This window comes from Nasonia vitripennis, chromosome 3, assembly GCF_009193385.2.
Source record: "Nasonia vitripennis strain AsymCx chromosome 3, Nvit_psr_1.1, whole genome shotgun sequence".
NCBI classification, from domain to species: domain Eukaryota; kingdom Metazoa; phylum Arthropoda; class Insecta; order Hymenoptera; family Pteromalidae; genus Nasonia; species Nasonia vitripennis.
This window is the reverse complement of record NC_045759.1, coordinates 24,707,907-24,719,427: the sequence shown is the minus strand read 5'-3', so window position 1 is coordinate 24,719,427 and position 11,521 is coordinate 24,707,907. Positions and strand designations below refer to the sequence as shown.

The following is an 11,521-nucleotide window of genomic DNA, read 5'->3' as shown; positions in this document are numbered from 1 at the left end:
TTTTGGATTTCTTTATTTGTCCTTCCTGCTGTTATCAATTCTGTTTTGGGTAATCTTAAATTATTGAAATTTCAAAACATAAAAATATTTCTTCATTACAAGAACAATGAATTTCATCAGGTCAGGAGTTTGTGAATTACACCAAATATCATACAAAAAATGATCCATCGTGTTTTCACATGTCATGGCTTGGATCAACATATGATGAAAAAATAAAGATCAATTGTTCAGACCCCGCGTATAAAGGTGTTCCCTGTATCAAGCCACATATTAGTGAGTTCCATGCGTATATTTATATTCATAATTATGTTTTATTTACTACGTCTCTAAATTAATAAAATTAAATTTCATTCCAGTAAGCAAAACACTTCCAAATGTCACTGATCTTTGGTTAAATAAACAGCGAACAGATATTTATTGTGATTTGCAAGAAGGTTACAGTTGCATAAAATACACATATACATTCAATAATAAAGGTAACAAGATGAATTTTAAAATGCAATAGTTACAGAGTTACATTTTTTTAATTTTTATTCGCATACAGTTGCAAACATCAGTTATTTTTGTGGCAAAATGATCGAAGGTTTCGACGCTTTAGATAATGGATGCTTTACTCAAAAGGTACATCATTTTATAAAAAGTAGGATAAATAGAAGAAAATTAATAGAGAAAAACTTAAATAATTTTAATTTCAGATAAGAGGTCACGTTGTCGAGGCATGTGCATGTCGATCTGCTGCTGATAATGATGATATTATGCCCTGCAATTTATCATCTAGAATATCATACTCTTTTTTTATAGGGATAATTTTACTTAGTTTAGTTTTTCATTTTGTTTAGAATGTGAGATTAATTTTTTCTATTGGTTATTCACCCGCACATTGTATACTTTGGTTGAATAAACACATAAATGTGTACATATGTTCACTACTCTTTACTTCTTCGCGCCATTTCCGTCCTGCAGTATTCTCTATTAATATATATTATATGCTATATACTTACGCACGCGCACCTGGCGGACTCGGGCATTCGTGAAGCGTCAGATATGTATTACGTTACTCAAATATTATTATAACAATTCGTTTTCCTTATATTCGCATGTCGATTACAATTCAAGGCATACGTAATGGAAAATGATTATTATTCCACCGTTTATTCATGGTAAAAAAAAAAAAAATTGTGTATCGTATAGGTTACGTTTACGAGCATTTTTATTGATTGATATTATAAAATGAGAATAATTTTTCTTTTTTCGTAGGTTTGACAAGTGTGGAATTATTTCAAATATTCAAACACATCTTAGACAGAACTTAGTAAATGCTTTAAAAAATAGAGATTTGGCGCAAAAATTCGACAAGACTGCTCCAAAGTCAGCGAAACAGTATGTTTATGATTTACTTATAGCAGAGTATCTTTGGAATCGTAACTATGCTTATACATTATCGGTATTAGCTAGCGAAGCTCCTCTGTTAATTAATTTTAATAAACATGTAAAACAGAGTGGTGGTAGCGAAAGTACCAGCAGCTCCGGTTCAAAGCAAAAATTACAGAGTGATTACGTTTGCCATACATTAGAAACATTAGGAATAGAACCTACCAAGGCCAAAGGTCAAAGTATTATTAAAGAATATGAAAATAGCGATTTGCCTCTGCTGCTTTGTATACTACAGTGGACTAAAACAGTAGAAGACAGATTGTGCGCCACAACAAACAGTACAGATGGATACGAATCACATAAAGAAAATGTATTGCGCAAAACCTTTAAAAAATTTGAAGCTGCCAAAAAAAAGTTGATTCAACAAAAAGATTTATTCAATGCCCAATTGAGACAAAAGGAAAATGAATTAAAAGAGCAGACATTAATCATGGAGAAACAGCTTACAATCTTACAAGATAAATTGGAGAAAGCTCAGGTAATCACAGCTTACAAGTTTTTTTTAGTAAGATTTATGCATTTCTTCGAAACTAACAGAATATTATTCTCGTCTCAGAAATTAATGCACACCTACGATATAAAACAGAAACAGCTCGATGAAACAAAGAGGCAACAGTATTTGCAATTTGTGCAAAAGGAAACGGAATTGGCAATTAAGGAAAAATTACTGTCACAAGAAGCAAACAGGTAGAAAGTTGTTTTCCTTTTTTTTTTTTTTTGTTTATAATCGTTTTTACTATTCCTCGTGTTTACAGATTAGAAAAAGAACGCGACAGTTACCGGAACTTTGAAGGAGATATGAAAAAGTTGCAAAATGAACTTTTGAAAGTGCAGAAGGAAATCCCCCCAGTGGTGGATAGGGGGGATTGTAATTTAACTACGAAAGACGCCGTAATACAGACTGAATTTGAAAAAAGCTTTGTTTACGCGCGAAATGAAACGAATCTTTTGAATCAAGAAAAACACGACTTGAGTGGGCTGGTACAAGAACAAAGATGGAGAATAGAACAATTAACAGCTAAAGTTTTACAGCTGTCGCGAAAGTTGGAAGAGACGCATTTAAAACGTTTGAGCGTAGATGCGCAGGTGCCTGTGTCTTCGATAAGGGTTCTCAATACAAATACGATAATTAGCGAAAGTAGCTCGACTGAAGACATACTCCAGGATGCCAAGATGCGACTACGTCGTTTGGAGGAGGAGAGTATGAAAGCGGATCAGTATTACTTTAATTTTATTGGCAACACATCTCGATGATTTTACGAATGAGCCGTTAACTGTATACTTCAATAAATTGTGTAATATGAAAGTTATACATAATTGCAAGACTGTAAAAGTACAAATGAAATACAAAGATTATACTCGTTTGAAATACTTTTTATTATATAAAATTGGGCGTAAACGTAATATACAAATTGATCACTATTTTTTCTTTATTACTTGTTGAATTCTAAATTAATTACATACAACATTCAAACGTAGCAATATAAAATGTAAGTCAAATTCCATCTGCTGCTGTTTTGCATCATCTTCGTTTGGGGTCCGAACTTCTTCTGGTATTAATTGGTTAAGAAAAATGATTGCAGCTACATGGTGTTGTGGAAATTTTTTAAAACGTGCAGACAAACAAAAAGTAACGCTCCTAATTTCGTCTTTTTTATTCATATATATATATATATATATATATATATATATATATATATATATATATATATATATATATATATATATATATATGAGGGAAAAATTGCCGAGCAAAAAAATCTCCAGCTTGGACTATGCACGTAAAAGAAAAAGCAATACAAAAGAAAAAGGGTTGCAATCTACAACATGATGCACGCACACACCCACAAAATTTAATACTTTGTATTAAAAGGATATTGTTTGTCACGGGTTTCGCGTCCCTCCCGCTCGTGTGTTCGCTCCTTCGCGTACGGTGATTTTTCCTGAAAATACACAGAGCATTCGTTGTAAAGATTTTTTACTCTGCATACTATACGAACAGTCACTATCAAATTATCATTCAGTCTGAGTTGAATTTAATCAGAGTTTCATATTTCGTACAAGATTTCTCTCTCAGTTGTGTTTACGTTATTTTCATAAAAACTGTGTAAATGCATCGCTATATAGTTTCCCCATTTTACCAACCTTACTATAGTGATGTTTTTCTCTGTGTTCAGGCATGTCTCCGTTTTGATGGGTGGTGGTTCCCTTTGCTGAAAGGAAGGAATTTTATACCAATGATCTTAAAAATTCTCGTATATTTAGCAAATCTCATAAAGTCGAAATTAAAACTAATCGATTCTTGCTCTAGATGTATGCCCATCATTGTAATAAAATAAATTCATTCGTGACATTCGTTTGCGTGAAAATACTCTTAAATTATTAATATATTATATATGTATAATGTCTCGAATCACGAACCCCGGTCATCATCTTTTCGTCTCTTTTGTTCTGCTGGAATAATTATATCGTCTCCCCTATCCTGTAAATTATCAAGAAATCAAATTAATCATACACTGATTACAATCTACTAAACATCAAGCATTATCATCATTAGATATTTACTCTTTTCCTGCCAAGCTTTTTTTCTCTCCGCAGTTCTTTTTGCTCCTCGCGCATCTTTGCTTTGGCCGATGAACGCTCTTTCTTCTCTACAGTCGCCTCCGTACGTCTACTACTAGTTTCCTGAATAAACGCAAAATTTATTTAATTCATGTATCTTGTAATGTGCAGGATTATCAGCGCGACACGAACCTTTGGAGTGCTTTCAACTTTTCTTCTCTTCGTCGTTTCTGAAATTTTACCACGATTAAATTAATTAAATTAATTAAATTAATTGATTATATCATTGTATAACAAAACGCATCAAATGAACATTTACCTCTGTCAGGTCCGTCTGCCATCGGCCCAGAACTGGTGCTACTATTGGAAACGCTCGAGAGATCCCGATCAAAGTTATCCGCGGATCCACTATAGTAATGTTCATCCTACAAATTCACGTGCATTTTCATTGTGCGATTAAATTATAGAAAAACATTTATATTACTTACTTTGTAATACTTTCTATCCTTTTTGTCTGCTGGCAACTCCTCATCCTTGTAGTCATCTTTCTTCGAATATTTTTCTCTCGACTCTGAAGCTTCTCTGCTTTCTTCCCTCTTTCTACTTTTTTCTGAACTCTCACTACTACTAAAACAAGATTTTCGTTTCGTCAATCTTGTTCATCAAAAATTTTAATAAAAATGTACTGCACTCACTGTTGTTGATAAGCCTGGCTGGAACTGGTAGTGCGCTTTTCTCTTTGATCCTTGGTTATTTCTTTATCAGCACGAGAATCGCCATTATTAACTTCTTTGGTCGATACGCCATTGCTCACTTTTTCAACATTGGATTCAGTGCTTCCTGCTGTTTCAGAAGCCTTTGCAGCCTTCAAAATACATGATACATATTCGTTTGAATGGAGCATAAAAACTAAAGGTTTATTTACCACTGCACTACTTACTTTGTCACCAACGTGATGGAAATCCGACTCGCGAATCATCTGAGGGGCTTTGGCCTTCAGTTGTCCACAATAAGAGGTGGCCAGAACATGAAGATCTTGTCTTTTGTTGCGCTCTTCGTCGCGTACTTTTTCTACTTTACGCTCGAGAATCTGCGAAAGCTTAGCCAACACGGGGAAATGTGGCAGGATTTTTATCAATATAATTAAAGAATTCCTGATTTGTACATAATCCTTCGAGTCTAGGCATACGACTATTGCTTTTGTAATTTTGTAATGCCACTTGTGACAAACGTGCCTGTAATTTTCGAATCCAACCATGTCATTAGCTTCCGAAAATTGATTGCTCACGCGGAATTTGGTCACAAAGCCCGGATAATTGCTACATTCCTGTGCAATAAGAGGAGGATCGATGGTTCGTTAGTGTGATTAAGTAATTCAATTCATAGTCTACAACGAAGGCTCATTACCTTATCAAATATAGCCTTTTCAGAATGCCACCTCATCACTGTTTCGAGCATGGCACACAAAAATCTTCCATAACGGTGCGCTTCATTTTCTGTGCACGACGTCACCGAATATGTAATATCACAGAATAGCTAAAAGATTATAAAACATTAGGGAACAAAGTTCTTGAAACATTACTATTATTATCATTAAACGCAAATGAATCTCACTCTGTCATAACAAAGTAGAGTGGAAAAATTTGCAGTCTTCAGAGAATGTATTGTATGTACAAATTTGGCGCAATACATGGCATCTACAGTTGTGAAAGTACAGCGCGGAAATAAGCATAACTGCAAAAATTGTGTTATCGTCTCGTTCTTGGCAGATTTTGCACTTCTCGACAAGAACCAAGAGTCCTTTTCTTGCCTGTAAATACAGTAGATGTATTATAAATTAAGAAATTAATGAATTGAAATGAAATATTAATACTATAACGTGTCGTCATCGGCGTCATATATACTTTAAGTAAGCTTGAACTTTTTCAACGTGCTCTTCCTGCTTTTTCTTCTCGTCCTGCAGTTTTTCTATCAACGTTGTATACCTCTCTTGCTCTTTCTTTCCTTTGCTTGCGGTCTGAAACAATATAAACAAGTACTACCATGATCTAAGCTTGTCCATCTTTATCATCATAAACGCTTGTATAAAAATAACACGCACCAAATCTTTCGAATCGGCAGCTTGCGTGGCAAGCTGTTTCAATTTGTTGATTTCCCGCTGATAACTATCTGCTGGTACGTACAAGTCGTACATGGACAACGACCAGAACGTAACCAAAAACTGAGGCGAAATGTCTTCCCAGACTTTGAGGGGGTGCAAGGGACGAACGGATTGAGCAACTGGTGCCATAACTGCTTGTGCAGCTTCGGCGTACTTGGCTTGCTTCATCGTCGAAGGCATTTTCTTGTAATTTGGATCTGCCTTGCGAAGTGTGTCATACTTGATCTGAAATCAAAGAAGAAATACCATTTTCAATACCGCGCGTTGCATTCGACACAGGCGCATCACGAGCATGTTGTTAAAATTTCAGCATTTCTTACATAAATTGCGTGAGCAAACATTGGCCGTGCCAAGAAGAATGCGACGTCTGCGTGAATGTGATAGTCTTGAAGCATGGAATGAATGGATGGTAACCTTCCAATATACTCGTCCACTGTCATTGTCGATCCCAGAAACGTGCCAAACTGTACCAGTGCGTCGTGACACTGATCGTACAGTTTACCAACGAGTTTAAGGTGCGATTGCTCCGTTTCTCGGTATACCACGCAGTGCTTTTGCTGCGCCATAAGCAGGCAGAGAGCAACTGCCAAATCGTGTTCAGCTAAAGCTTCCTTCAGTCTTTGGGATGACTTTTTCGTGTTTCTAACTTGACTAAAGTATCCAGCCTGAATACACACGCAACGCACACATTTATATTTTAATACTTTTGCGCAATAAAGGCACACTGTTTATTACGAAACTACTGTATTTTGATAATTCGTCACCTCGATACGCAAGAGATCACCACCAGCCATAGCATCCAGTTGGTCTGAAGTCAATTCTTCTGCTGCTTCTATGCCTGCCATTTTCTGAACGATTTCTTTTAAAATTAAAAGATCCAAACTGAAAGATCAACGCAACAGAATTAATTTACGTTGATGATGATAGCGACTAGAGATGATTTATCATTGAAAAATTAGAATGCAAAACAAAAACGTTCGCTTTCCCCCGCGCGTACTGTACAACATGAGCAGTACATAAATCAGAAGAGTTGTTAATTAATTTAAGAAAACAAGTCAAGTCACAAACTCAAACAAATGCCCGTAGATCACTTATTCCCGTTGATGAAATATACAAGCAGACGATGTCCATCGGCGAAACTAAGTTGCGTACACGTATCGTCATCTTTCCGCGCGCAATTTCTTTAACTGCTTCCCCCGCGCGCAGGTTCGCATCATATGCAGCCAATACTAAACGGAATATTTTACGGAGCAAAAACAAACGCCATTTCCGAATTCTCATCGGATTTCTATCGGATATACATGAAGCTCTGAAAATACAATGAATTAGAATATTCTCAGTACGTCTGTAGAAAATTCGCGATTAGTTTTCCTTTCCTCACCTTTGGTAAGCACACGAATATTGATGAGATCGGGATGAGTGCGAAGATATTTTTTTCACGTGCAACTTTACGTAAATTTATTAGAATTTAGTATGAAGTATGACTCTTTCTGCGAACTTTGAAACTTTGTTGGTCGCGACAACAGAAAGAAACTTAAATTGAATCGTCTTTTGTTCCACACGCACATACACATAATCATCACAGATTTAAACGTCACGTGTAGAGTAAAGTTCATTTCTCCAAATCTGATTGAGATTGCATTGCAGATCAGTCTTTTGGGTGGTTTGAGCGTAATACTACTATAGTATTTATAACAACGATATGACGACGACCTGCGCACACCCGAACAGTGTCTTCAATTCAGATCGTTGATCTGCAATTTTGGACACAAGGCTGCTTTAATACAAAGCTGCTTGTATATGAAAGAAAAAGACATATTGCCAGTGCGACACTGTATGTTACATTCAATGTGAAACAGCCTTGTGAATTGATTAAATTCTATTTTATAATGTTGGATTTTGATGAAAGATATGGGCAAAATAAAAGAAATGAAAATATTTTGTCGTATAACCAAAATGAAACCAATTTTACCTCTTTTGAGCCTTCAACATGTTAGCGACATACTGCAGTAAGCCAGTCAGTTCAATGTTGTACTTTTTGAATATGGCTCCACAAAAAGAAGCAAGGGACTGCAACCAAAGGGATATGCTAGTCCCGTCGTGCTTGAATCGATTTCTTTCCGCTCCTGCCAGTGCTTCTATCAAGCAATATCCGAGGACGTCGTACGAAATATTAGTGAGATACTTGAGCGAATCGACGACTGGGCCTGGATATCGTGCAAATCATGGCATTAACAAAATCGTTACTTTCAATAAGCTTATTGATGTATTTGAAAATGAATACCTATCAAGTTGTCGTAGAGTTGAATCTGCACAATGACATAGTCGAATAACACGCCGGGCGACGAGTGCGTTAACTTTCCGATAGATCGCCCAACGGGCTTGATGGTCTCTTTGCTCACCCTCTTGATAACATTTTTTATCTTCTTCTGGGCGTCAGCTCGCTTCCTAAGAAGCGATGCGTGCTGCAACGGCGTGTCATTCTTCCACCTGGCGTAGAGCGCGTAGCGATTCTGGTAGGGATAACATTTAAGGATATTCCATATCTCTTCGGCGACGCAGCAGTTGCAGTCCATAAAGGAGAGAGAGGGCAGTAGAGCCACATCGAGGATCGTCAGCACGTCACAGTAGAGCGCGTTGTCCTTAGCCACGGGCAGCTTGTTGGCATCGAGCGTGCACTGCTTGATCGCAACGTGGCACAGCCGCATTATCTTGTACATCAGGACGGGATCATGATGAAGATTGGGTCCGAGCGCCACCAGCATCGGCAGCAGGTGATCGTGGATATCCTCCAAACGCGTCAGGGGCTTCGGTGCAAGGGGACTCTGAAGAGGTGGGACCTTCCGCCCTGGCAATTTCGGCGATATTATACAGTGTCTGAAAAAAAAAAAAAAAAAAAAAAAAAAAAAAAAAATATGGATCGTTAAAACATATCTCTCTGCAGTATTAATAGTATTAGTAGTTACTGACTTCCTGTAGACGGGCTCTATGAGTGCGTGAATCATTTTACAAAGTGCCAGTGCAATAGGTTTCTGGTCCGTTAGACTGTAGTCGGGGAATTTATTAAAAAGATTGAGAGCAACATCCCATGCTCCAACTTCTAAAAGAGCTTCACAAAGTCCAAATTTCTGATTATTGCAGTACTTATCCTGCTCGATAAAAATACAAGTTTCATAAGCAGATGTAACTAAGAAAAATTGAATAAATTTTGTTATCAACTGAAATTCACCACAATAGGCTCCTTCTCTTCCTTCTCTTCTTCTTTGTCTTTAGTTGAGATCACGCTCATCTTCCTCACGTATTCCTTGGCTTGTTTCATATCGTTGTCATAATCTCTGATTATTATCTTGTCATCGGGTACAAGCCAAGACAGTATGTCGTCCAAATTAATTACTTCATGTTGAAGCATCAAAGCTGTGACTTTTTGTAAAGAGAAAGGTGTTGCATTAGTTGTGCAGCAATACTTGAAACCTAATACTTCGCACAAAACCTCTTGATCGCTCATATATGATCTTATGAGAGGTATAAATACAGCTGCATCCTGTGGTCTATTTTCAAAAGTCTCAAGCAGTATGTCAAGGACTCTATTAGGATCGAGATTAAAATATCCTAGAAACAATGGTATATATGATTTATGTATTGCATGTCGCTGTGGTTGATGCTGAATTTGGTGAGTTATAAACAATAAATTAGGTACCGATAAGGGATTTGACTATTTCTAAAACTGACTCCACTTCAGATTCTGAACGCTCTTGGTTAAGTTCTACAATGAGCTTGGAATAACCTTCGCTCTCCTCCCTGAACAGATTGAACTTCTTTTGTTTGTAACTGAAAAATGCAAAGAGCAATGAGAGCGGTGCTGCTAAAGATTATATAATATTGGATACATACTAAAGTTTTGTCTTGACTTTGATGAACTTTGTCTGAAAGTTTAAATTTTTCAATGTTCCCACATCTTGAAGCGTATCGATATCAAGGCGTTCTTTTAAAATACGATCTGTAAGGAACTAGGAACAGAAAATACAAGATGAAAGTTACATTGCGGATGGAAGATTGCTCTTGCAGAACTACGCGATGAATGTATTATTCTACCTTCTCTGATTCCTTGACAATGTAATAAAAGTTACTTCTATTCTCCCCTTGGACTTCAGCATCGATTAGAGTAAAGAGGTCCACAACCGCCGAAGGAATCGCTCCATCTATGGCCTACAGATAAGTGTGAAAATTTTGAAATAAACAGTGCAATCCTCAATATTGTCATCAATAACGTGCAAAGAAGCAGAGATGACTAACCACAAGTTCACCTAATGTCGTAACAACACCATCCCTCTTCACAGCACCGTGAATTCCATTCAAGATCAGTTCGTACAGGCCTCTCCTCCATTCTAAAACATAAACAGACAGAGCACAGTCAGTCATCAGTCAGTTAGCGACCTTGTAGAAAGAAAGAAAAAATGAAAGCCACTGCAGTGGAAACTGTTTGAAGTGTACGGCGAGCAAGAAAGAGCAAGACTCACCTGCAGCATTGCCTTCCTTGTGCTTCAGCTTAATCAACTTGAGGCTGCAAAAATTCGACAAATTGACATATTAATCTCTCGATTATAACTTATTCTCTATAGCCATTGCGCGTCCCCCCTCTCGCATTCTCACGTTATATAGCTATATACTCGGCGCGCAGTAGGTACCTATGGGGGCCCACGCATCGCAAAAGAGCAAGCCTCGCGCGTATATAGCTCCCGGTCTCCGTTGCTCCTTTTTATACGCGACTCCCTACAGCACGCAGCACGCCCTGATGCAGTGGCGCTCACCGATGTACCGCAGGTACTTTGTGCAATGTGTACTTTTAGGACCGCGGGACACTTATAATAACTGACTTACAACTCGGCTTTGCCCTGCTTGTCCCAGGTCTTCCACAACTCGGCGTTCCACGTTTTAGCTGGCATGATGATTGCGGTATACTAGTGCGCGACTCACGCGCGATTTTCTCATTCGACTGCGCTCTTTTGCACTGAGGATCTTTACGCGGACGATATTTTTCAGCCAAATAACACAGACCGCGTCAACATTGCCCGCAGGTTAAACAGTGCTGGACTCCATTGCTCTCTGCTCGCGCTTCCGGACCATAAGTCCACGGAGAACGTAGACAGGAGGTGCGATGCCAGCCAGATGTGCGTGCGCCGTGCGAGCAGCGAGCTGCGAGCATGTGATAAGCGCTAGATGAGCATGAGACTATGCGAGAGATGCCGCGCGCGAACGCGTTACAAGCGTTCTTAAAAGTGCTGAAAAGTGCTTTTTCATCATAATATTCCTAATTGTAAGATTTGTTTCAGGGTCTCTTGCAATGCTAACTGGATAATTAATAAA

At 37.8% G+C, this 11,521-nt stretch overlaps 2 protein-coding genes and 1 long non-coding RNA gene across 5 annotated transcripts; 1 reads left to right on the top strand and 2 right to left on the bottom strand.

Annotated features, from left to right (window-relative positions):
• Positions 1 to 398: 398 nt before the first annotated feature.
• LOC103316145 lies at positions 399 to 1,176 on the bottom strand. Of its 2 annotated transcripts, none has more exons than XR_001728950.3 (2): positions 874 to 971; positions 399 to 760 (listed from the first exon to the last, which is right to left on the bottom strand). It is a non-coding gene; the product is annotated as an uncharacterized LOC103316145 (long non-coding RNA). The 2 variants fall into 2 exon arrangements; XR_004227270.2 differs by lacking the exon at positions 874 to 971 and adding an exon at positions 1,002 to 1,176 and having other exon boundaries at positions 506 to 760.
• Positions 756 to 2,803, top strand: LOC100679451. The gene is made up of 4 exons (XM_003426316.4): positions 756 to 1,160; positions 1,258 to 1,912; positions 1,991 to 2,121; positions 2,190 to 2,803. Exons 1-4 carry the CDS (start codon positions 1,126 to 1,128, stop codon positions 2,686 to 2,688), a joined length of 1,320 nt encoding a protein of 439 aa, XP_003426364.1. The 5' UTR covers positions 756 to 1,125; the 3' UTR covers positions 2,689 to 2,803.
• On the bottom strand, positions 2,793 to 11,346 carry LOC100122996 (THO complex subunit 2). Of its 2 annotated transcripts, none has more exons than XM_001606553.6 (26): positions 11,036 to 11,346; positions 10,675 to 10,718; positions 10,451 to 10,542; positions 10,250 to 10,363; positions 10,049 to 10,164; positions 9,855 to 9,985; positions 9,387 to 9,766; positions 9,128 to 9,306; positions 8,442 to 9,034; positions 8,130 to 8,364; positions 6,922 to 7,039; positions 6,478 to 6,822; positions 6,098 to 6,382; positions 5,901 to 6,013; positions 5,611 to 5,806; positions 5,404 to 5,532; positions 4,937 to 5,323; positions 4,692 to 4,861; positions 4,485 to 4,623; positions 4,316 to 4,421; positions 4,189 to 4,226; positions 4,000 to 4,119; positions 3,856 to 3,916; positions 3,580 to 3,647; positions 3,313 to 3,377; positions 2,793 to 2,987 (listed from the first exon to the last, which is right to left on the bottom strand). In XM_001606553.6, exons 1-26 carry the CDS (start codon positions 11,098 to 11,100, stop codon positions 2,957 to 2,959), a joined length of 4,320 nt encoding a protein of 1,439 aa, XP_001606603.2. In that variant the 5' UTR covers positions 11,101 to 11,346; the 3' UTR covers positions 2,793 to 2,956. The 2 variants fall into 2 exon arrangements, with proteins under 2 accessions (XP_001606603.2, XP_008206524.1); XM_008208302.4 differs by having other exon boundaries at positions 4,485 to 4,620; positions 11,036 to 11,255.
• Between the last annotated feature and the right edge of the window lie 175 nt (positions 11,347 to 11,521).

Coding starts and splice junctions, on each gene's coding strand:
- LOC100122996 (XM_001606553.6), bottom strand. CDS start 11,100: ATGCCAGCTAAAACGTGGAACGCCGAGTTGTGGAAGACCTGGGACAAG. Junction 9,035..9,127: donor ATAGAGCCCGTCTACAGGAA/GTCAGTAACTAC, acceptor TTTTTTTTTCAG/ACACTGTATAATATCGCCGA. Junction 4,422..4,484: donor AGGATAGAAAGTATTACAAA/GTAAGTAATATA, acceptor GTGAATTTGTAG/GATGAACATTACTATAGTGG.
- LOC100679451 (XM_003426316.4), top strand. CDS start 1,126: ATGGAAAATGATTATTATTCCACCGTTTATTCATG. Junction 1,913..1,990: donor ATAAATTGGAGAAAGCTCAG/GTAATCACAGCT, acceptor TTCTCGTCTCAG/AAATTAATGCACACCTACGA. Junction 2,122..2,189: donor CTGTCACAAGAAGCAAACAG/GTAGAAAGTTGT, acceptor TCGTGTTTACAG/ATTAGAAAAAGAACGCGACA.